The sequence below is a fragment of the Phalacrocorax carbo genome, chromosome 4 (genome assembly GCF_963921805.1).
Source record: "Phalacrocorax carbo chromosome 4, bPhaCar2.1, whole genome shotgun sequence".
NCBI classification, from domain to species: domain Eukaryota; kingdom Metazoa; phylum Chordata; class Aves; order Suliformes; family Phalacrocoracidae; genus Phalacrocorax; species Phalacrocorax carbo.
In genome coordinates this window covers 32281633-32308248 of record NC_087516.1, presented here as the reverse complement: position 1 = coordinate 32308248, position 26616 = coordinate 32281633, and the positions used below count along the sequence as shown (strand labels likewise).

Genomic DNA, 26616 nt, shown 5'->3' with positions numbered 1-26616 from the left:
TGCTCAGTTATTTCCATCTTCATATCCCACTGCCACCTTCAAAATATAAAAACTTCTGGCCTTGAAAGCATTAAATTTTGCTGATGAAAAAGGTGAACGGGATCTGGAAGCACAGTCTTTGATTTCTGATATTCAGCTCCCATAGAATTTGTTCTGTGCCATTATAGATGGGGCTGAGATTCATTTTGAGTGACAGAAAGACTGGCTATACAGACATGCTATCCCTGTCTCTTAAAGGTAGCAGAATAGCAAGGCAATGTCAGGTTTAAGAAGTAGATTCTGCACAGCACCTCTGACAATGCTTCTAGGTAAAAGGCTATTTTTTCTCTCCTGTGGTTCTCCATAACACTCACAAAAGTTTGGTTATAGAAGGTGGATCTGGTTGTTTTCTTGTGAGATCTTTAAAGCAGAGGTTGTAATGAAATTGTTTTCAGTGTGCTTTGCCAAGATATTCATAAAGCTTATAGACTTCTGGAGGTAAAATCTGAGGACTTTAATTCATTACCCTCAGAAATCCCTTCTTCCTCTCTTGGATACTCCATACAAGTAGAATATTTTACAGTTGGGGGGTGGGGGGGTGGGGTGGAGTAGGAGTGCGTCCTGTTTTTTGTTTTTTCTTTAAATGAAAGTGGAGCTTAGGAGATGACTAACAATGATGATTACCTGACAGTAATTTAGTTTAATGTTTAATTAGACTTTTTTTTGCTTCTCACTCAGGACATTTTCCCTTTAGCAATGTAAAATGGCATTATCAATTAAACATTCTATAACCTCATTTTGCTTTCAACTCCTGGTGCAGATCAGTTTACTAAATATTTGTTAACAGCAAAAATACCTAAATATCCATCTTCATTAACAGCCAAAATTTCTGAAAATACTTGTGAAATATTTAAATAAAGTATTTAAATAATTGAAAATACTTTATTGTATTTAAAATACTAGAGCAATTAGAGTGGTGCCTCTGTTCTGTTAAGCACTTCTTACACAGCTAATGTGAGATATCGTTGGTACACTTTTAAGTTTACTCACAATTCAAGGCTCAGAACACAAAAACACTTCTGTTGCTGAAATACTGCAATTAATTCCAGAATATTTAGTAATCAACTATAATTATCCCAGACAGTTTTCTTGATCTTATTTCTAGTGGTAGAAGGTACATACATTACCTGTTTTACACGTTTTTATTCAGTTCTTTCACCTTTACTGGTGGTTCTCTGTTAGAAAGACTTTCACACAACAGTTTTAGGCTATTTTCATTTCAGAGTGCCCAGTACACCATCCTCAGAGAAGGAAAGTAAAAGCTTACAGGCACACGGATGTTGTTTAAAAACAAAATAAAACAAAACAAAAAAAACCCCACTGACGTTTCTATAAGTGGAAGACAAAAATAATGGCATTAGACAAATCAGTAAACAAAAAAAGACATGACAATAGGGTTCAGGGAAATAAAAAGGGCAGCAAAATTTTGAATAGGTAGACTATTGCTATCTTTTAAATGTAAACTGAGTAGTATAAGTGACTGCTATGCATTCAACCCTTGTGCCTGAGGGTTACGAGAAATATTGATTTTATATTGCTGTTCACTATGTGTTAATTTCTTGAGTTTTCTATTATTTTAACAAAGAATTTGATGTAAACAGTTCTTTATTAATTTTTTTTGTCTTTTTCCATTCTCCTTGAAAAATAATCGCATTTTAAAAATGGATTGTGTAAACATTTGTCTTTTTTCAAATAACTTTAGTGAACATTTATCAGAACCCTCATTTTTTTACTGAAAAGAACTTTTCCAATCAAAAATCTTGGTCATGTAATTCAAAAGGTGGAATTATCATATGCAACTTGGGCCTAGTTATAGAAATTAAAATTCAATAGAGAATCAGTTCAGTTTTAGGAAATAGTTATGCATTTTCTTTGCCTTGATTTTGAGTGCCCAGTAAGAGATAGATGAGCATCCCCTACCAACACTAAAACCAAAGGAAATTCCAGATAACTCTCTCATTCTTTGAGAACAAAAGTTTTCAATGAGAAAGTTCTGATGGACGGAAACTCTGAAGCTGTCAGATATTGAGATTCAAGCTAGCAACTTCAAGTGGTAGACTGTTATTTTGGAACTTTTGAAAGTCGGGCATCTCAATTTAAGTAATCAAAAGGAGCATCATGCAACAAATAGTAGACATTTCTGAAATGTGTTTTTGTCAAACAAACCTATGATATTCCTTTCCTTATCTGTATAACAATCCATATACAAAGTGTTGAGATAAGCATTCAGTCAAGTCAGTCCTGAGAAGTTTGGATCTATAAATGTTTTCAGATTTGTATGTGAAATTCATCTACTGATAAGCAGAATTCTAAAGTTTCACGTGTCATTGGTCCAGATTTTGATATAGAAACGCAGTCATAAATATGAAGAAACATTGCTAATCATTAATAAAGGTTTCAATCAGATATTTTGTCCTACAAATGTCAATTTGCGGTCATACATTTTAATGTGTTTTTGTTTTCCAAAATAACTGTACTGTGTTTTATTTATGTATTTTAGGCACGGAAGGGGCAGTGTTTGGGCACTCTGTGGAGACACCCCATATCAGAGCAGAACCTTCCCAAGACCTCAAGTAGGTGTTGTTCAAAAAGTTTTAAAATCAAGTATTCTCAAAAACAATTAAGTCTTCATTAAAAGCAAATATCTGTATAGTAATATATACCGACTGCTTAATGACTTACACATATCCAAAACACTGGCAGACTACAATTTGTTCTAACTAGTCAAAAAACCACCACAAACTTCTATCACACAAAATGTAAAATACATTAATTTTTATAAATTACTTGCCTCCTGGAGCAGAGTCCTTGGGAAGAATATTTTCCCCTGAGATTGGAATAGTCAGGCATTTTTAAGGTCAAATGAGTACAGTACTCTTTGATAGCATCAGACCCAGATTGTGATTTTTTTTTTTTAATGAGCTGTTACAGAATATATAAGTCAAGGTAAAGTAAACAGTCCCAGATTTTTTCTCCAAGGGGTGTTTCTGAGTTGTTGGTTGTTTTGAATACTGCACAAACACACTTCAAAAATTCGTTACCATTATCACTACATTTACATTTACAAATCCAAAATTTTCTATACATGGTCACAAAAGTGGGGAAATAAGTAAATAGTAAAAGATCAAGTCTAAAACTTGCTAAAGCATCTATTGACAGAGCAAGAGAAAATTTAGAAAGGTTTATACTGAAAGTGTTTTCTTGAAGTGCATGTTTGTGCATGGCTAAATACTAGTCTGTTATTCATATGAATGACTAATGAGAATATATGAGAGTCTCAGAAAACCAAAGGTCCTTCCTTGTGTTTCTCTCAGCAGAACTGGTGAGAAACAGTATAGACTTTGATTCAGTTCTACTATGATTCCTAAACATTCTATATCTATCCCTTTACCTGCCCAGCAGTGTTTAGAATGAATTGCTACAGCAAAACATTGTTAAATGCCCTTCCCTCTATATGCAAAGGCATTTAGGGTCATCAGCCAGTAATGATGTTGCAGAAATCATGTGCAGGAAGCTGCCTATGTAGACAAGTTTGACCACTGTATGTGGGGTTTAAGAAGTAAATGATTGTATTTGATTATTTACACTAAACCTGTTTAGTTTGGGGTCTTCCAGAGGATCCTACTCATTAGATTTTGATCTTAAAAATCCCTATCCCCTGCCAAGATTCCTGTCAGTCCTTTGTTGAGAGCAGTTGTGAAGGCGTTTATTAGTGATGACCACCAAGGTGGTATGGTCTCTAATCAAAGGGAGTTCAGCAGAAATCAAACTGGAAACATAACAAGTTTTTCTTTTTCCAGGAGCCCAAAAATTTGAGTAAGAGAGTGGAACTTGTCCCACTCAAAAGAATATGGAGATGCTGCTTTGTCTACTTTTTTCTAATAATTAAATAATAATAACAGAGTGCAAATGTATGGTAAAACAGACAACCTTGTGTCTTCAGGATTAATTTCCCTAGGGTTAAAATCACCTCATTTTGCTTGTGAAACTTACATATAGGGCATTCACTTCTCTTGTCGTTTGACTTTATTCATCGCCATGATGCCCATTGTTCCTTAATGTTTTCCAACTCCATCATTCCTTCAGCCTATTTTTCTAAGGTGGACTTAAATTAGAATTTTCCATTCAACTTCCTGCCTTCTCATTAGTAATGAACTTAACCGAAACTTTTTATTTTTTTAACTGATGAAACGGAAACCCTTGATATTTGCTCAAGCAGCGTTAGCTTATGTGTAGGTTTTATTCTTAATGTATTCTGTCTATATTGTGATCTGCAAGTTTCTGTACACATGTGCTCCTATACATTAGTTAGGATTCAGTGATATACTTTTTTAAAAACTCTCAAGCCGTTTTAATCTTTTAAAAATGATGACAACTACTATTAGGACAGAGATTTCTCAGCTTCTGGCATGAATCTTTCTAGAAGATAACCTGCAGACCCTTTTTTAAACCTTGTAGGTTGAAAGAACTATAAATAATTGTGGGTTTGTGTCATATTTTCTGACAGCAAAATGCAGTTAGAAACTCAGATCATATATATCACTTTGAAAATTCCAGTTACCATATGCCTTTTAATCTTATTTAAAATTATTTAAAAAAAAACCCCAAACTGTTTTTTTTTTTGAACTTCAAACCCTGCATTCATTTTCTCAAAAAATAAATTGGCTTTGTTTTGCTTATGTAAAAAAATGTTGTCAGAAAGCAGTGATTTATCATTTAGATGATTGTTTGCCAATGACATTTCCCCATGGCCTCAGACACTACCTCTGTCACAGAAACAAAGAAATACCAGAACCCATTTTCTGACCTCAGGCCCAACTGATACAACTACCTTGATACCGTAAAATTGTTTTATCGTCTAAAACAGAATAGTTGCATCCTTAATGCTGAGTGGGAGTGGTCTTTGACTCATGCTACCCTCCAAATAGTGCCTGCATATTGCTTGGGAGAGTCATAACTGACTCTTAATTGACTGTCAGATAGGCCAGTGACTAGCTGTGTAGGTGATTGAGTTCCAGTGGTCTGGCCTGGGTCCTAGCACTTTTTAATGTTTTAGTGCAAACTTAGTTAAAGTGTCCAGTAGACCATACTGGCAGTCCTAAAATGATGTAAAATATTTTCCAAATGCTGCGTTCCTGTGCCTTGGGACTTTCGAAATTAACAGTAACATGGGAGAGTAGAGAGTTTGCTGAGTTGACATTAAAGTTCATTTTTTTCAATGGACACAGGTGATTGCAGTTTGGCAGCAAGTTGGAGTGCATAAATGCAAATATATTAGGATACGAGAATACTTGTATACAGGTCTGAAAGATATAAAAGAATTTACATTAGCTTGTTGATTAAAATATAAATTATCCCATATTTTTCATGTTGGAATATGTATTTGTGGTCAAGTAGTAAACCTCAGACACCAAGATATTAGTATATTTAAATAACATCCTTTTTTTAAAAAAAAAAAAAAAAGATAAAAAGATGCTGGAAAACTGTTCATAATCTTGGATACGTAAAACAGTTGACTACTGAATCTAAAAAGTGGAATTCTGACCACCTTGATTACTAGGAATGAAAATTAACTATAAAATTTGGACTAAGAATTTGATACCCACAGGGCTCATATTTTAAGCCCCAAAAGTCCTGGGATTTTAGCTCAATCTATTCTGGACAGGGAGCCAAAAGGAAAAAGTTAGATTGATATTAGCTTCACATATCTAAAATTTGCCTCAGCCACTCTGGTCTTTAGCCAGATTTTGAGGTCTTCAGACAGAGAAACATCAGTAATATTTGCTGTTAAAAATGTGTTGTGTAAAAATAAAATTCAGTTGAGATTTAAAATAATTCCTCCCTATGTGCGCAGCAACTTCAGGCCCATCTTTCTTCTGTCTTACATTTTCAAATAATAGCTAGCAAGGTTTTGCTTTCAAAAAATGTTTTTCTATAGTCCTTTGTGAAAGCTGGTAAGCCCTTTTGTGTCAAATCCCAAAAACTAATTAAATCCGACTCATTAGCTGGGATAAGCAGCATAAAAGAATCACGGTTTAGAATCAGGAAAATGAATTATATCTTAATAATTTAATCTTCATATTTCACTACTTTTTCTCACAGTAACACAGTTAGGAAAACTAAACTGCCAATATAATAAGTCCTTAAATATTGGTTTTAGGCTAATAGTGCTTTAAAACATCGTGCACTACTAGGTAATATCCATGCACAGAAGAGGCAGACAGTAGTTAAATGCAGATAGCTTTGCCCTCGATAACCTACTTAATAAGGGGGTAAATTAATATGTTGCTGTTCTCTGGGGATAACTGCAAGATCAAATCTAATAATTTTATTTCTCTTCAATGTCAAGCCTCACATACCACTATCAGCTAATCCAGCAAGCTAATGCTGGGCATAATGACATGAAAATTGACCAAGCAGCAAGGAACCGCCCAAGCTAGTAGGATCATACATTACCTCTGATAAGAATTAAAAATACGCAGATATTGTGCAAGGGCTCTGTTTCAATCAGAGCTGTCTGATGGTTTGTAAGAGCCATCTTGTGCGGCATTTAAGGGCTGGTTTACTAATAGGGCAAAATATCTATTTGACAAAAGACTGGAGCCAGAGAAGGCATCAGAAAGGAATTTTGACATTAACTTGTTAGTCGTCTGAGCAGGCTGAGAGTAGCTAAAACATTGGGACTCTCTTCATCTATTTTACCCAGAAATCAAACAATAAACCAAACCTCATCAAAAGGGAGAAGTTGTGGTAGAGTTAAAAAAAAAAAAAAAAAGAAAAACAACCAAACACCAGCTTCCTTCCTATGCTGTTTTAATGATGTCAGGTTCTAGTTACTTTCTCAGTATTCTTTTTTAATCACAGAAACACAGAATGGTAGGGTTTGGAAGGGACCTCTGGAGATCTCATCCAACGCTCCTGCTTGAGCAGGGACACCTAGAGCAGGGGGCACAGGACCATGTCCAGGCAGGTTTTGAATATCTCCAGGGAAGGAGACTCCACAACCTCCCTGGGCAGCCTGTTCCACTGCTCTGGCACCCTCACAGGAAAGAACTGTTTCCTCATACTTAACTGGAACTTCCTGTGTTCCAACTTGTGCCCACTGCCCCTTGTCCTGTCGTTGGGCACCACTGAAAAGAGTCTGGCCCCGTCCTCTTGACACCCACCCTGTAGATATTTATAAGCATTGATAAGATCTCCCCTCAGTCTTCTCTTCTCCAGGCTAAACAAACCCAAGCCTCTCAGCCTTTCCTCATAAAGGAGGTACTCCTGTCCCCAGATCATCTTCGTAGCTCTCTACTGGACTCTCTCCAGCAGTTCCCTGTCTTTATTAAACTGGGGAGCCCAGAACTGTCACACTACTCCAGATGTGGCCTGACTGGGGCTGAGTAGAGGGGGAGGATAACCTCCCTTGACCTGCTGGCCACACTCCTTTTAATGCACCCCAAGATACCCTTGGCTTTCTTGGACACAAGGTCACATTGCTGGCTCAGGTTCAGCTTGCTGTCCACCAGCACCCCCAGGTCCTTCTCAACAGAGCCGCTTTCCAGCAGGTCAACCCCAGCCTGTACTGGTGCATGGGGTTGTTCCTCCCCAGGTGCAGTACCTTGCACTTGCTCTTGTTGAATTTCATCAGGTTCCCCTTGGCCCAGCTTTCCAGCCTGTCCAGGTCTCCTTGGATGGCAGCACAGCCTTCCAGCGTATCAGCCATTTTTAGCAGTTTTGTTTCATCAGGAAACTTGTGGAGGGTCCAGGTCATTGATGAATATGTTGAACAGGACTGGACCCAGCACAGACCCCTGGGGAACACTGCTAGTTACAGGGCTCCAACCAGACTCTGTGCCCTTGATCATGACCCTCTGAGCTCTGCTGTTCAGCCAGTTCTCTATCCACTTCACTGTCCCACTCATCTAACCCACACTTCCTAAGCTTACCCATGAGGATGTAATGGGAGACAGTGTAAAGAACCTTGCTGAAGTTGAGGTAAACAGCATCCACTGCTCCCCCTTCATCTACTCAGCTGGTCACACCATCATAGAAGGCTATCAGGTTGGTCAAGCATGATCTTCCCTTGGTGAATCTGTGCTGACTGCTTCTGATAACCTTCTTTTCCTCTACATGCTTGGAGATGACCTCCAGAATCAACAGTTCCATCACCTTTCTGGGGGTGGAGGCGAGGCTGATTGCCCTATGGTTTCTGTGGTCCTCCTTGCCCTTTTTGAAGATTGGCATTTGCTTTCTTCCAGTCCTTGAGCAGCTCTCCTGTTCTCCATGACCTTTTGAAGATGATGGAGAGTGGCTTAGCAGCAGCATCTGCCAACTCCTTCAGCACTCGTGAATGCATCACATCAGGGCCCATGGATTTGTGAGGATCCAGTTTGCCTAAATGATCTCTAACCCAATCCTTCTCAACTAAGGGGAAGTCTTCCTTTCTCCAGATTTTTCTGTCTCCTCTGCGGTCTGGGATGCCTGAGGGCCAGCCTTAGCAGTAAAGACCGAAGCAAAGAAGGCATTCAGTAACTCTGCCTTCTCTGCATCCTGCATTGCCAGGGCACCCGCCTCGTTCAGCAGCAGGCCAGTTTCCCCAGTCTTTCTTTTACTACTGATGTATTTGAAGAAACCCTTCTTGTTATCCTTGACATCCTTTTCCAGATTTAGTTCCAAGTGGGCCTTGGCCTTCCTCATTGTTTCTCTGTGTAGACTGGCAATGTTCCTACACCCCTCCCAAGTGGCCAGTCCCCTTTTCCACATCTGTAAACTTCCTTCTTCCATTTCAGTTTTTCTAGAAGCCCTTTGGTCATCCATGCAGGTCTCCTGGCTCCTTTGCATGACATCTTCCTCACAGGGATGAACAGATCTTGAGCTTGGAGGAAGTGGTCCTTGAATATTGACCAGGTCTCTTGGACCCCACTACATCCTAGAGACCTAACCCATGAGATTCCTCTAAGCAGGTCTTTGAAGAGGCCAAAGTTAGGTCTCCTGAAGTGCAGGGTTGTAATCCTACTTGTTGCCCTGCTTCTACTACACAGAATCCTGAACTCCAGCATCTCATGGTCACTCCAGCCAAGGCTATCCCCAACCCTCACATCCTCAACCAGACCTTCTTTGTTAGTATAGGATCCAGCAGCACATATCACCTCATTGGGTCCTCCATCACCTGTGTCAAGAAGTTATCCTTGATGCTCTGCAGGAACCTTCTGGCTTGTGCGTGCCTCGCCATTTTGCTTTTCCAGCAAATAGCAGGGTGGTTGAAGTCCCCCATAAGAACCAGGGCCTGTGATTGTGAGGCTACTTCCAGCTGTCTGTAGAAGGCCTCATCAACTTCCTCTTCCTGATCAGGTGTCCTGTAGCAAACGTGTCACCCACCATTGTGTGGTGCTTAGTTGCTGGCTAGGGTTAAACCATGACAGTCCTTTTTGGTGCCCAATATGGGGCATGAAGGGTTTGAGATAATAGCAGTTGCTGGTCAGAGCATTGGTTCATCTGTTCTCAGTATCAGTTTATCTGATCTGCACCATGTTCTTGTTTTTCTGTACATTAAAGATTGGTGTTGGTTTTTGTAGTTTGTTGTGCTCTGCATTGTTTAGCAATGTTTTGCCTGGGAGATTTGTTATTAAAACACTGGCCTTGAGCTTTGTCTGTTATCTGGGCTTTGTACTGGAGCCATACTGAAGCTTCAGTTCATGGAGACAATTAGCAATTATATCTCTTCCTCTGAGAGGTTTTTTTATGGAGGAAATACAGAATGGCAACTTAGCTACCTTCTTCTATGATGTCTTCTTCATTAAAATAACTTTTCAGTATCTTGAACATCCTTGGGTAGTTAAGATATATTTATTGGTATTTCTTTGGCATATTGTTTTGGTTTTGTCTAAGGTTAATAAGCAATTTAAGGATATCATTGAGAGATCTGCCCAACGCTCGATAGTTATGAGCGGCAGGGTATATGGGGTAGTATGGGCAAATGCCTAGGATGGTGGGCACCTCCAATGTTTTGGAACTTCACCCCTCAACAAGTGCAGAATCCTGAAAAACTAGTAAAGTACTCAGAGAAAGTATGTTGTCACCCTGGTAACTCGAAAGAGACACAAACCACTGCAAAGTGCTGGAGACTGGCCAGTGTCTACTGAGCCCTGTTTAACACCATCCAGTACCCCCAAGGGGAAAAGAAGGCCTCTGGATCTGAAGACAAAATGACAGGCACTGTGGCCAGTCCAAACCCCACAACAGGCGCTGCAGCTGAATCAGAGAACCAATCTGCGCCAGTATAAGTCACCCCTATACACAAGAAGAAATCTTGGAAGTGGAAGTCAGCTTGTTTAGAAAAAAAGTGTTGGAAGAGCAGGGCCATCACGAGGAGAAGAAGAAGAGGAAGAACTCATAAATGAGACAGAAATCACCTGATCCCTATCCTTGAGCGAGCTGTGAGATATGCAAAAAAGTTTTGACTGTTGGCCAGGTGAGCATATTGTCACCTGGCTGCTCCAGTGCTGGGATAACAGGGCCAGTAGCCTGGAATTAGAAGGGAAGGAAGCCAAACAACTGGGATCCCTTTCTAGGGAAGGGGGCATTGACAAAGCGATTGGAAAAGGGGAACAAGCCCTCAGCATCTGAAGGCAACCCGTCTGGTGTGAGAGAAAGGTATCCCTTCAAGAAAGATGTTATATATTGCCCAGGAAAATGGACCACCATAGAGAGAGGTGTCAAGTACCTGAGGGAATTAGCCATGCTGGATGTGATTTATGGTGACTGGACAATGAACAGTCATCCAGAGAGCCAGATGAAGCCCAGTGCACATGACCCACGTGGCGGAAATTTGTATGGTGCGCACCATTGTCACATGCAAAGTCATTGGCAGTAATGTCCTGGAAAGATGATGAGGGACCAGTGGTGGGGGCTGTGGCTGAGAGACTCCAGGATTATGAAGGAAATATTTCTTCCTCCCTCACCTTGCCTGTGGAGAAACTGTCCTGGGAGTTCCAGCAACTCAAAGAAGATATGTCCTACTCCACACCTGTACGGACCAGTATCTCAGCTATTAGCAGCAAGTGTCCTTTTGCTCGAGAGAGATACACACCACGGGGCATCCTGTGATTTTACTTTTGTGACCATGGAGAGGACATGAGGAAGTGGGACTGAAAATCTACCTCAACCCTAGAGGCACGGATATGTAAGTTGCAAAGAAAATGATCACTCAGGGGAGTTCTTCCAGGAAAATTGCTGCTCCAGTTTCCAGTAAGCAGTTCCCCAGACGGAGGAGTAGAAGCACTGATTTTATTTCTGATCTTAATAAAGGAACTGTGTGGATTCGCATTTACAAGAAGTGAAAAACAGATACTATGACCAGGACTAGAGGGGCCTTGCCTCCAGCCTGGTGGAGGAAAGGGATAACTGGGCTTACTCGACTGTGTGGATTCGATGGCCTGGCACATCTGACCCACAGGAGTATAAGGCTTTAGTGGACACCAGTGCACAGTGCACCCTAATGCCATCAAGCTATAGAGGGGCAGAACCCATCTGTGTTTCTGGAGTGACAGGATTCCAAGAGCTAATTGTATTGGAGGCCGAAGTGAGCCTAACTGGGAATGAGTAGTAAAAACACCTCACTGTGACTGGCCCAGAGGCTCTGTGCATCCTTGGCATGGACTGCCGCAGGAGAGGGTATTTCCAGGACCCGAAAGGGTACAAGTGGGCTTTTGGTACAGCTGCCTTGGAGATGGAGGAAGTTAAACAGTTGTCTACCTTGCCTGGCCCCTCGAAGGACCCTTCTGTTGTGGGGTTGCTGAAGGTTAAATAACAACAGATGCCAACTGCAACCACAACAGTGCACTGGCGGCCATAACGCACCAACTGATTCCCATCCATGAGCTCATTTGTTGACTGGAGAGCCAAGGAGTCATCAGTAAGACCCACTCACCCTTTAACAGTCCCATATGGCCAGTGTGGAAATCTAATGGAGAGTGGAGACTAACAGTAGACTATCGTGGCCCGAACAAAGTCACTCTGCCACTGAGTGCGGCTGTGCTGGACATGCTAGAACTTCAATACGAACTGGAGTCAAAGGCAGCCAAGTGGTGTGCCACAACCGATATTGCTAATGAGTTTTTCTCCATCCCTCTGGCAGCAGAGTGCAGGCCACGGTTTGCTTTCACTTGGAGGGGTATCCAGTACACCTGGAATCGACTGCCCCGGGGGTGGAAACACAGTCCTACCATTTGCCATGGACTGATTCAGACTGTACTGGAACAGGAAGAAGCTCCAGAATACCTGCAATACACTGATGACATCATTGTGTGGGGCAACACAGCAGCAGCAGCATTTGAGAAAGGGAATAGTACAAATCCTTCTGAAAACTGGTTTTGCCATAAAACAAACTAAGATCAAGGGACCTGGACAGGAGATCCAGTTTTTAGGAATAAAATGGCAAGATGAATGTCACCAGATCCCAATGGGTGTGATAAGCAAAATAACAGCCATGTCCCCACCAACTAGCAAAAAGGAAACACAAGTTTTCTTAGGCATTGTGGGGTTTTGGAGAATGCATATTCCAAATCGCAGTCTGATTGTAAGCCCTCTCTATCAAGTGACCTGAAAGGAGAAAGGTTTCAAATGGAGCCCTGAGCAACAAGAAGCATCTGAACAAATTAAACAGGAGATAGCTCATGCAGTAGCCCTTGGGCCAGTCCAGGCAGGACAAGATGTAGAAAATGTGCTCTGCACCACAGCCGGGGAGAATGGCCCTACCTGGAGCCTCTGGCAGAAAGCGCCAGGGGAGACCTGATGTCGACCTCTGGAGTTTTGGAGTTGGGGATACAAAGGGTCCAAGGCCTGCTATGCTCCAACTGAAAAAGAGATATTGGCAGCATATGGGCTGGATGTTCAAAGGGAGGGTCCCCTCTACACATCATGCAACTTACATGGAGTAAGTGAATCACACTCATCACCCAACGGGATTGAATAGGAAACCCCAGCTGCCCAGGAATCTTGGAAGTGGTCATGGACTGGCCAGAAGGCAAAGATTTCAGAATATTGCCAGAGAAGAGGGCAATGCATAATACGGAGGACTCACTGTATAATAAACTACTATAAAATGAGAAGCAATATGCCCCATCGTCTTGTGGGAAAGCACCGGAGATGGAAGGCTGCTGTATGGAGTCCTATATGACAAGTCACAGAAACTGCTGAAGGAGAAGGTGAATTGAGCCAGTTTGCAGAGGTAAAGGCCATCCAGCTGGCCTTAGACATCGCTGAACGGGAAAAATGGCCAGCGCTCTATCTTTATACTGACTCATGGATGGTGGCAAATGCCCTGTGGGGGTGGCTGCAGCAATGGAAGCAAAGCAACTGGCAGCACAGAGACAAACCCATCTGGGCTGCTGCATTGTGGCAAGGTATTGCTGCCCGGGTAGAGAACCTGCTTGTAAAAGTACGTCACATGGATGCTCATGTCCCCAAGAGTCGGGCCACTGAAGAACATCGGAACAAACAGCAGGTGGATCGGGCTGTTAAAATTGAAGTGGCTGAGGTGGATCTGGACTGGCAACTTAAGGGTGAATTATTTCTAGCTCAGTGGGCCCATGACACCTCAGGGCATCAGGGAAGAGGTGCAACATACAGGTGGGCTCGTGATCAAGGGGTGGACTTGGCCATGGATGCTATTGCACAGGCTATCCATGAATGTGAAACGTGCACTGCAATCAAGCAAGTGAAGTGGGTAAAGCCTCTGTGGTATGGGGGACGATGGCTGAAATATAAATATGGGGAGGCCTGAAAGATTGATTGTATCACACTCCCAAAAACCCACCAAGGGAAGCGCCATGTGCTTACAATGGTGGAAGCAACCACTGGATGGCTGGAAACATGTCCTCTGCCCCATGCAACCGCCTGGAACACTGTCCTAGGCCTTGAAAAGCAAGTCCTGTGGCGACATGGCACCCCAGAGAGAATTGAGTCAGACAATGGGACTAATTTCTGAAACAATCTCATAGACATCTGGGCCAAAGAGCACGGCATTGAGTGGGTGTATCACATCCCCTATCACGCACCAGCCTCTGGGAAAGTCAAATGATACAACGGACTATTAAAAACTACACTGAGAGCAATGGGGGGTGGGATGTTTAAACACTGGGATACACATTTAGCAAAAGTCACCTGGTTAGTCAACACTAGGGGATCTGCCAATCAAGCTGGCCCTCCTCAGTCAGAACCCTTACTTACTGTGGAAGGGGATAGAGTCCCTGTAGTGCATGTAAAAGATCTGCTGAGAAAAACGCTCTCGATTACTCCTGCCTTGGGCAAAGGCAAACCCATTCGTGGGATTGCTTTTGCTCAAGGACCTGGTTGCACTTGGTGGGTGATGTGGGAGGATAGAGGTCTGATGTACTCCTCAAGGAGATTTGATTTTGGGTGACAGCAGCCAATGAACTGAATGGTAAGATGTTAATTGCTATATAATACTGTATGTCATCACTTCTTGTCATTGCTATATGCATTGATATGGATCAATGCTATTACAGCAAGAATCTCCCAGATTAATGCAGAATGAACTTTGATTAAACAAAGCGAAGTACAGCAGTGATAGAACCAGAACTGACTTCAGCATACAACTGCCCTGAAAGACTATTATGATAGATGGAACGCAAAGGCATGGACTAAATAAACTCAATGGACATTTCAGAGGGATGGTACATAGACTAAAGGAATGTAATCTGTGTATATACATACCTAGCTACCTACCTCCATATATATCTCAAAAGACAAGGAAAGTGTGGTGATTAACTGGAATGTACTGGAAAGGGTAGGACCTGTGCATGACTTAAATGGCATAGAATAAGGGGTGGATACTGTCTTGGTTTTGGCTGGGATATAGTTAATTTTCTTTCGAGTAGCTGGTATAGTGCTCTGTTTTGGAGTTAGTATTAGAATAATGTTGATAACATGTTTTAGTTGTTGCTGGGTAGTGCTTACACTAGTCAAGGACTTTTCAGCTTCCCATGCTCTGCACGGTGCACAAAAAGCTGGGACGGGAGGGTGCACAACATAGACAGCTGATCCAAACTGGCCAAAGGGATATTCCATACCATAGGACATCATGCTTAGTATATAAACTGGGGAGAGTTGGCCAGGGAGGGACAGCGATCGTGTCTCAGGGACTCGTGGGGTGTCAGTCAGAGAGTGGTGAGCAGTTGCATCACTTGTTTTTTCCCTGGGTTTTGCTTCTCTCTCTCTTTCGTTTTCCGTTTCATTACAATATAATCGTTATTATTATAATTATATTTTATTTCAGTTATTAAACTGTTCTTATCTCAACCCATGAGTTTTTTTACTTTTGCCCTTCCGATTCTCTCCTCCATCCCACTGTTGTGGGGGGAGTGAGCGAGCGGCTGTGTAGTGCTTAGTTGCTGACTAGTGTTAAACCATGATACTGTCTCAGGCTAACAGGGTTATGATTGTAAGTATAATATCCTATGAATCCTATCTCAAACCTGTATGAAGCTTGGAGCATAGAAAGCATTTGCACAGTGCTGAGTTAATGAAAGCAAGGCAACTTTACTCTCTGCAGATTAGTGTGAAGGCAGCTGAGGATCTTCCTTTACATGAAGCTCACCGAGGTCTAAGAGCAGCTGTGATGAGCAGAGGTGATCAGACTCCCAGGGGGAGATGCTCAGGGTTTCAGTGCATGCTCTTGGCTCCAGCAAGGCTTGTTGCATCTGAGGTTGCCCAGGGCTGTTACACCACTCCCAGACTCAAGCTGCTGCTGTGTGTTCAAGAAATTCTAGTTCCATGTAGTTCCAGCATAGGACTAGATACAAAAGCACATGCTTTGTCCAAGTATTTAATTTTCTCAGATATTGGAAGTGTTTGACTGTTTTGTTTTTTTAATGGAAATTGAACAACAGTCCTCAATGCCTAGGAGGTAATGTTAGTCATGCCAGGACTCATTTCTGAAATGCTTTGTACTCTAAACCAAATACAGTCTTGTTCCACCATACCTGCATACTCCTTTTTGCTGTAGTTTTTCTGATTAAATGTGATTTGATATACTACTTATAGTCCATAAAACTTGTACTACACATCATTAAGGCCAAGTAATGCTGCTGTAATGTCCGTAATATTTTCATTTCCTGTCTTTCTTATGATTTTAAGTGAATAGTTATACTACTGTAATAATAAAAAGTTCTATTTATATTTTTTCATTTGAGTAACATTTAATTTCCTTATTGTTTCTTTATATTAAACTTCTCCCCAGTGGTTTTTTCACTCTAGTTGTTTCTTTTTCCCTTTCCATTTTCTATGCCACTCTTTAGCCACTTTCCCAAGAAAACAAGGCTTCTTCATTTTGCTGTCTGTCTACCTATTCCCTCCCCTTATCTCCCTGATAATTTGTGAAGCAGCTAGGCAAAAGATCCTTAAGTTTCTATGTGTTTTCTGCAAACCAGTGCCTAACTAGAGATACTAACAGAAAACCGGCTAGTATTATTAGTATTTACTGTTATCAGTTTACCCATTTAAATACACATGGCTTCAGACTACCCCCAACTTCTGACATTCTTGCTTCATGGTCAGATCATGGTTATAGTGCACGGAGGACACGTGTTTCTAGCTGTGTTGTGGTTGTGGGTCCAGAGGGTATGGTTTGGGTTATTGTCCTAGCACCATGTTGGAGCCAGGGAAAGGATCCAGAGTTCATACAGGCGGAGTATAAGAAAAAGGAAGTTCAGAGGATCGGGGGGTTGTGTGGTGGATAGTTACAGGGATTACACGAGTCTCTAAAACTCTTAGTTTTGCAGTCTACCAAACAGCTCCTATTTTTTATATCCATAATTAAACGGAGAACTCCAGCGGTAGCCTAAGCAGTAGAGAATTAATGATTTTTACATGTCTTGTCTTGCAATTTTTGTTCCATCCTCGGCTGTATTTCAAGATAGAATTCATTGCCAAAAAGAAAGAAAAAAGTTCTTTGGCTTCTTCATTGTCTACCACTATTTTGTATTGCAGAATGTAAAATAGTCTCTCTCTAGTTCTTTCTGAAATGTTCCTTGCCCTAAGAAAGTGACTGAAAGTAAACTCACCAGACCTTTTCTGATTTTGGTGTTTAGGTTTTTGGTTTTTTGTTGGTTTGGGTTTGTTTGGTTTTTTGTTTAATGGGCTGTTTAGATACAGTACAAGTACAATCCACTGGAGAGTACATTCCAAGCTCTGTGCTATGCTTAATCTGCAGAAGTAGAAGCAGACCTGTCAAAGGAATTTCAGCAGAATAATTTTCCACAAGATGCAGTTTCCTTAAGGTGTGGATCAAAACCATGTTGCAGTTTATTTCAGCTAAAATGTATCTGTTTAAGGCCCTTTAGGGAACCAATATTGAAAATATTATTAGAAGATCACAAGTGCTCTGGACTTGCACTTCCTAATCACAGGAAGCTAATAGCTTTCAAAACCGAGAAGATTTTATGCCAACCAGTTCTCATGTACTTCCAGTTCAAAGAACCCAGTTTGGCTCTTCAGCCTCCCCCAGCCACTTTATGTTCAGATCTTACTCCTGACAGCCACTTGAGAATTATCTGTGGGCACGTTGCTTCAATCTCTTTATGACAAGATGGATTCTACTTTAAGAAAATATATTCTGAAAGACAGCCTAGGTAATGGAGCTATTTCTGGAAAGAAAATAAACTTAATGTAAGGTTGTTTAGCAGAGTGGCAGAGCATGTGTAGAAGGGGTTTCAAGTCAGAACAAAAGTAAGGAAGTTTATGGGAGGGGGAATGTTTTGGGTGGCATAGGAGTAGTTCTAAGATGTCAGGGCTATGAGGAATCCTTTTCCCATACCTTTCCTTAAGGGACTATTTTGGACTGTCTCATATGCAGATCTTCGTCTCACAGCCTGAAAGTTTACACTTTCAAGTATGTGTGGTATTTCACCAAAGAATTAAAGTTCACACCCTAATCCTTACATTTCTACTAATTATATTTATTTTTGAAAGTTTGAGTTTCAGTGGACTTTACATTCTAGAATGCATGATATTTTACTGCCTGACATTCCAGTTAGGTTTTTGGTTTGTTATGTTCTTAATAGTATTTCTGATTTTGGTATTTTCCCTGTCTTGCACTGTTCTGGCTATGCCTTCACCCACTCTAAGAAACAACCATGCATTAAGTACTCTTTAACCTTCCTTGCATAACCTGGTTATTTTGTTAAGCTCTTGCTTTCAACATTTGCTCTCTCCAGCACTCCTCACCTCTTTCCTTGAGGGTTCTTCACTTCTTCTAGTCTTTTAATAACATCACTGAAAAACTCTTCAATGACATTTTGTTCCTTACTCTTCCTCCTTAGTAACTAATATTTTTTATATTCTCAGAAGAGATTCTTTATTTCCCTATGTGGGGAAATTGTTTTTCTGATTTATCATCTATGTCAAATAACGTTAAAATATTCAGTCGTTACAAGTGTTGCTATGATAATGGAGACCCACTGAACTGAAAATAGTGGCATGTACATGGCAATTAGAACTCAGATTTGAGCCTGGTGAGGTGATTTCTTGGTTAATGAGAATTTCAGGAGTTATAATAAAGGCAAGCTGACACATGCCAAAGGCAGTGACATGCAGAGCATAGACATAACATGAAATGCTATACTGAATGCCATTTACTGTTCTGATTTAAGTCAAGAAAATCCTCTTTATTTAGGTTTATTGTCCATGAGTTGCAAAATTGGATATTGGGGAAGAAAAAAAGTCATGTTACTATTTACTGGTTTAGGCCATTACCTGATCCCTAAAACATTTATTTAACTTTCTCTTACTTAAGACTCATGCTGTGAAGACACAAAATAGAGATCTAAATGTGTAGTTAAAGGTTAGATTCCCACATAAATCAAAGAGAGCTTCACATGAACATATGAGAATTTTGCTTGTTGATAAACGATAGCTGATGATCAGTGAACAATATTAAGGATTCGTGAGGCCTGCACGTTTACCCTTGTATTTCAATTTAAATAATTATTTCATATTGAAAATATAAACACTTGGTTAAAAACATTGGAATACAACAGGCTTCAGGAAAAGTAACTGTTCTAGCAATGACTCATATGCATCTTGCAGAGGTGCACATTTTGATACATCAAAATGTATCAAAAAGATTTTTCGTCACTTTTATGTATATGTTAAGAAGTGCGTGTGTAATCTTGTAAGTAGGATAAGTAATGAGATAGAAATGAGTCCATAGTAATTTTATTTTCATAGCATTCCCACTGTGATGTTAAATGCAGCTAATCAAGAATCCTCTGTTTAAATAGGTACAATATCTTAAAAAAAGGCTTCCAGGTTTTTTGTCACCATGATCATAAATGTCCCTGGTTATTCTTTATGGATACTACCGAACTCTGCAGCCTGAACTCCAGGAAATGGACTGAATGGAAACCCTAATTTTATCTAGTACCATCAGTGTTCAGTAGAATCCTTTAAGGGCTCTTATTCTCACCGGAGGACTCTCAAAATCTGTTGTTTCCTTAAGCATCAGGACAGCCACCCACTCTTTTCATAATTATAGAAATGGGAAGAATATATATTTTAAATTGTTTGAGGTTTCTGGAAAACAATATTTTCAAAATTATTTTCAAAAACAATTCTAATTTGTAACAAAATGTTTTCGCTTGTGGAAGAGGAAGGCCCTGCATTCTATGGAGTTTTGGGGTTGGGAGTGCTTGTTTACACGGAAGTAGGAGGAGGGATAAAGAGGGGCTTGCCATATCCATTTGCCTTCCCTTCTGTCCTATATACATCTTGCCTCTCTACAGCCTCAGGCTGCCACAACTCTTTACCAACAGGCAGCAAGAATGATATCACAATTATTTTAATCTTTAGAAATCTTGGAAGTACGGAAGTATTTCTTGACACACACCCCCCAGTGAAAAGATGCCAGCAAAGGGGAAATGAGTACCTGCTTCACAGGTGTGATCTCTGGTTGACGGCATATTTTTTGAATACAAATTCCAAATTGGTAGAGGTTCATATCAGTAGCTTTACTAAGTAGCATGGGTTGGATACACTACTTAAATAGAAACGAAGCCAATAAATTATTCACATCTGCACAGGGGAATCGTCTATTTCCTTCTATTTTAAGAAATACCTTCTGCTAGCCAACAGAACAAAATTAACATAGATAAATTATATCCCATGTGAGTATGAGGGCTATGTAAGAGGTAAATATATTTCTTAAAACCCAAATGAAACCTTCTGGTTAATTTTAAAAATTATTTTATTTAATACAATCTAGGTCAGCTTGTAAACAGAAAACACCAAATGAAAAATAAATATTTCTGCATTTCTGATAAGAAATATTTTAATACCTTCAAAGGAATATATTCAAGATATTTGAAAAGTTTCCTTTTTTAGCAATAATTCTTTAATGAATTCAACTCAAATTCATATAGCTTTGATCCCCTGAAATTTATCCTTTCCCCCCCCACACAAATTAACTGTTGATAATTAAAAAGTAAAAAGCTCTTCTCTGCTCTGGATAGATCATTTGTCTCCATCACATATAGTGAATTGACAGATTACATTCTTTAAAAACCTCTTTTTAAAAGCCTCTTTGTTCTTCCTACAGTGTTGTAGTTTCTGTCTAATAATAGCAGTAATTACCTTCTCCATCATAGTTGTTTGTTGTTTGGGAAAGAAAAATAAAATTATACTAATAGGATTCACTCATAGTTGTAAATGTCACTATGATAGGCCATCAGTAAATCTGAGAAGAAAGAAAATTCTCAATATGTTATTGAAATAATGCACCATTCCTTGGAGGGAGGAGTATTACTAGAGTGTTACAATAAGTTTATAGTAGAGATTAAAGCTTTCAGAAATGTGACAAAGAAAAATATTATAAAGCAGCTGCATATCAAACATAATTTATCTCAAAACACTGAGGAAATAATCTCTCTGTGTATAGACCTCTGGATTTCCAGTAGCATGCTTCAGATTCTGCAGCTAAATTATTGTCAGATGTAGATCATCTGAAGAATAATATGAAAAGTAGTAACTGTAAAACAGATTTAGGCATTCAATTTTGCTAATAAATGAATGGTGTTTTAAAAACTATTCTGCTGATCATCAGCTGTTCGTTGACATTTCTACCACACTATTTGATTTCAGGAAACTGTGGAAAAATAATCTATTGTCTGAAACCGAAATTTCTTCTCCATGTTGTGTAGAAGGCTGATATTAACAACTTCTTCTCAAGTTCAGAAATTAATTGCCAAAATGTCTTCATTTTAAACAAACGGGAAGTCATTTATGTTAAAGTAGTTCATAAAAACCAGTGATGAAACTAGACAAAACAGCTCACTCTGAGCTATAGAGTGTCATATGTTTTGTGAAAATAAATTTTTAAAAAAGGTTATTCTTCAAACAAAATCGTAGTTTCTTTAAAGATATTCCTAAATAGATTTTTATTGTCCACCTGCTGAAAAATTTCAGTCAGGTCTGAGAGTGGTTTGATGTTATGAAACCAGAAATATTTGTGACTTTGCTAATACCCATCAATTCAATGCAATAAAAGTAGTTAAGAGTGTTTTTGTCTTTGTGATTATGAAATGGCAGCTGAAACCACTGAAAAATGTTAAAAAACCCAGAAAGTAGGTTATAAATCACTACTGAAAATATGGAATGGAAGTATCCAATCATTTAACATTTATACAGTTCAGTTTCCCTTTAAATTCAAGGTAAAACTGTATTAAGGCAACAGAGTACTTTCAAAAACCTGATTTCTAAACTATATATGGTTTCTAAAGGTTTCAGAAGCTCTTTTCTTCTCCTGTTTTATAGCCGTCAGAAGTTCACAAACCACCACCTGAAAAATACTGATATACATGATTAAATAATTCATGATATTTAGATTCTTCCCTGGTACAAAGAACTGCAGAACTTTCTATTAACTTACAGAGTGTCAAAAAAAAGAAAGAAAATGGTTTAGCACTAACAGAAATACAGATTATTTTTCTACTGCTCCTATCTATATGTATCCCGTCTATACTTTTTTTTATGTAGATAGCTACAAATAGTCTTTTCCTCTACCTGGCCACCTGCTTTTAATAGTTTCATTTTGTGTTGCCATATAATTGTAACAAACAGAAATATTTCACAGACACCGTCTCAGGGACTTACATTGCATGCAAATTTGGCTTCTTCGTTTCAAAATGATAATCCATCACTATTCTGTACACTTAAAAATTCAATAGTTGAAATACACTGAAATTCTCTTGTTCTATTGCTTGGCAGATCTTTCATTTGGCTTTTCTGTAGCAAATTCTTTCTCAAACTATTGTTTTCTTTCTACATGTAGTACCTTATTATATTTTTGGTTGTGACCTAACACTCAAAATACAGTTTGTTGAAGAGGGAAATACAATGTTTTCTTCAAGCTACTCAATCTAGATGTTTCTATCATTAATATATTTCCTCTTACAAAAAGCCTTTGACAGGTAGAGTTGAACTGTGTTCTGGCATATTATTGGGATATAAATAGATTAAAAGATTTGTCTCCCTCTTAATGGGGCTGTCCAATAAGTCTACAGCTGAACAGAACAGGAATCCAAATTTTTGTTTCATAGTTCAATAGCGTTCATCAGATCAGCTTTCCTATTTAGTGTGTGAGCACGACTTCTACAAAATCCTTGCATTAGTACCTCCCTTTCAAGAGAAACCTGTACAATACTGTGAGATAACATAGTGAAGAAAGTATCATAGTTCTGCATTGAGGTTAATGGAGGATCCTGAGTATAGGGTGTCGAGAAATGGAAAGACTGACAGTAGGACAATAATTGCTTTGAGGAAAGATACCAAGACCCAGTGATATGCGTCTTAGCCCTATTATAACAGGGTTAAAGAGCATAATGAATATTTTGCAGAACAGAAAAAAACATGCACAAAACCAAAAATAATAGAGACCTAACAGATTTTCTTTCCTCTCTTCTTCATACTTAATGCTGCTACACCTACCCAAAATATGAATGACCCTGTGAAGGCAAAGTCATTCTAATCAGTTTTACATCATCTTTTAAAACTTTTTAAGTGCTTTGTTTTCTTTTTGTTTAGTTGAGCATTTATACTCAGTCACTTAGCAGACTTTAGTTACTAGCCTGTCATTACAGAAGCACTCACAGACGTGAATTCTTAAGTACCTATATTTCAGTATTAGTACAGTCAAGTAAATTAGGTATTAATGCCAGAAAGCATCACTAAGCAGACAAGCTTATATCAGTATGTGCTTAATGCTGTCTTAAATAGGAAAAGATTTAAACACATTCTTAATATTTTCTTTCTCCAGGCCATAAAGAGTAGTGAGAGAATCACATGTACAACTACTTTCTACTCCTTTACCTTTCAAAATACATTTATATCTACGTGCATTGTAGGGTTTGGGGCTGGGTGGTTTTTGGTGGTTTGGTTCAGCGCATTTTTTTTCTCAGTGATTGTTTTTGTCTTTCAGACTTGAATCTCCTACTAGATCTTTGGTGATGGAAGCACCCAGGGGAGTGCAAGTCAATGCAGCTGCAGGAGACTTAAAGGCTACCTGTAGGAAAGAACTGCACTTACAGTCCACAGAAGGGGAGGTAAGTTCAGCCAGTAAAGAAATGTTCTACAGCTCTTCCCAGCGTAAGGCAAACAATACCAGGATAGTTTATTCAGCAGCAAGGTAAACATCACAAGAAATGTTCTGCATTTACCTATGTTAAAGTAATTTTGGTTTAGCTTGCTCAATTATTAATAGTTATTTGCTTTTTACAAATAATTGAATCACTACCTTTTATTCTCACTGAAAAAAAAATTTAGTTAAAGTAATATAAATAAGAATTATTTTTAATTTAAGAGTCAAGGAAAAATTACCCAGTCCTTCAGCATATTTGTGGGACAGAGACAGCTAAGTGATAGCGGTAAAGAATTACTTTGGATGAGTCTGACAAAATAAGATAAGTCTGGCTTAATTTGGATGACTACTTCATTAAAGCATGATGAAGAGGTTTAACAAATTTGTTCTACATGTAGTTTATTTCTCTGAACCGTTACTATCTCTGGAGAAGAGACAGAGTGCTTCAATGGTATGCTCATTCTACTATTTCATCAGTGTCTTGTTTCAGTGATCAGCTCAACATAAAAATATTTCGGAATAGATTCTTCATGGGTAAACCTGTGTGAACTAACGAAAACAATTTTAAATTGGGTCAATAGTTTGGTTGGCAATCCATGCATTGTAGAAAACCATGAAAGATTACTGGCATGATAGTCCTTTCATCTTCAATCCCTAAAATGATATAACATTAAAAAAAAGCTTGTGCGGGAGTGTCAAAGGCTCTCAGATTTCTATGAGGCACTTTAGATAAATGGATAGATTTTCAAATTGTTCTTAGTGGCACTTGCGAGGTTACAGCATTTTTGGAAAACCATTTTTTCAATGTAAATATCTAATTTGGAATGAAGCTCTTTAGAAACTGTTTGCCTTTTGTATTTGTATTTTCTACAAAATGTTCTCAGATACTTTACAAACTATCCAAATAAGCACCAACAAACAAAATCAGCATTCATCTCTGTGACAGATAATCCCCTGGAGTGCACACCCTTTACATTACAATCCAGACAGGAATATATTTGGCCAATATACTGCATCAAAGGCCTGCTTTGATAACATTCTTCTGTTGTTGCAAGTATCTGTCCTGCATAATTAAAGCACAATATTTTCCTGATTCAGAGCCTCAAGTATTTATATACCACATGCCCCATCTTATTTTTGATTTTCTCCAAAAGCCAACTCTTCCCACAGCCTCTCACCTTTACTTCCCACCTCTCTAAATATGAAGTCTTTGTTACTGTTTCCTAAAGCTGCTGAGATAGCAGTAAGGACAATCTAATTCTCTTTTAACAGTAAATATTGTCATCCCTCATCCTTGTCCTTTCTGTAGGCATTTTTATTGCAGGGGCTACAGCTTCCAGTAACCTTTCCTGCTTCCCCTCCATAAATCCCTATCTGGACTAATCTAGTATGTTTCCTACATTTAATGTAAGTTTTTTCACCTAGCATGTATCTCTTCATACTTTCTCTTCATGATATTGCCAGAGGGAAAATGTAATAGTAAAATGAAAATGAAAAAGAAAAGAAAACCCCAAACTTTTACCAGACTTTTACCTTTGCTTAATCCCCCATGATCCTTGAAGCAATGGTTATATCTATAATGTCTTGGTTTAGTATCGTGTTTCTCTGTGGTGCTTTGTACGAATATTTAATCTGTGGATTCACCAGGCATTTTTCTCTGTATTAACACTGTGAGTTTATTGAATGACTTCTGATTTTTCTTAAGTATTCACTTCAATGTATTGAAAAGGTAGGTTTGGAAATAATGTCCTATGACCTTGGTTGGACTTTGAGAATGGGAACCCAAGAGAAGTTAAAATGTCCATATTATGGATTATTCAGAGCTGGAATTCAATTCAGTATTAAAAGCTTTGTAGGAAAAAAAAGCCAAAGTAAAGCAAACTTTGCTGAACTTCATATTAAAAATCATTATATTCCTCTACATGGCAAATAAGACTTTGCACATCTGTGATTTCCCATGTAGATGTTAGACTGGTAGTTATCTGAAAACAAACTACCAACCTTTCCCCACTCTTTCACAAGCAGCTGTTCTGTAAGCATACGTCCAACAAAGTTCAAAGTGTCTAATTAATACGTGCAATTCCAGTAAGATCCATAAAGAACTGTACCCTAAATCCACAGAGAAATTCTATCCTGAGCTCTGACCAATGCTCTATAGTCCTCTATTTTATCTCTTACACTGGAGAGGGTCAGAGGAAAACACAGAAACACTTTGGAAGGCATATGATGAGCTTCCACAGCATCACTGGTTGTGCAAAGTTACCGCGGACACATTAAGGACTTGCTGGACTAAATACAGCCTCGTGTGAGGAACCAGGGTAAACTTCTGACAGATAAAATATCTACGTAACAAAATATTGGTTGGTGTCCTTGCTTACAGCCCAACATATACACCACAGTTTAGCAGACAGTATGGAAAAAGGTATAAAGGGTTTATCATTGCTCATTTTTAAAACACATTCTAAACCAAAACAAAGTATCTAGGTCAAGATTAATCTTCATTTTAGCCTAAAAATATATGCTTTATCAGTCAAGTTTCGTTCATGAATAAAACAGTGTTGTCTTTGTGAATTGGATCTGTGAACCATTTTTGTGATAAGACATTTTTTGTACTAGAAAAAGTACAAGTTTTTTCTATTATTCTCACACTCAACTAAATTTAACTTTTTAATGTTTGTAAGCTTATTCAAAAAATCATCAAAGATATGTGAATTAATATTTTGCTTCTATATCATAATTAGTGTGCTATTATGCCAGAAAATAAGTATGTGGCATCTGGAATCAACCAGTTATAGCCATGTAGCAGAATATTATGGATTTACTATGAAAAATATATTTTCCATTTATTTAATAATAACTTAAGAATATTTTCTAAGAACATAAATGTTTATAAAATACTTCTAGCCTTATTTCTCATGTAGTATAATCTCTAGCCTCCC

General features: G+C 38.9%; 1 protein-coding gene across 1 annotated transcript in view; it reads left to right on the top strand.

Annotated features, from left to right (window-relative positions):
* Positions 1-26616, top strand: part of SGCZ (sarcoglycan zeta) — a 238940-nt gene that overhangs the window by 199421 nt on the left and 12903 nt on the right. The window contains exons 6-7 of the mRNA XM_064449499.1: positions 2540-2612; positions 23519-23642. Of these exons, the coding sequence (XP_064305569.1) occupies positions 2540-2612; positions 23519-23642 (197 nt within the window). The remainder of the gene's footprint in view (positions 1-2539; positions 2613-23518; positions 23643-26616) is intronic.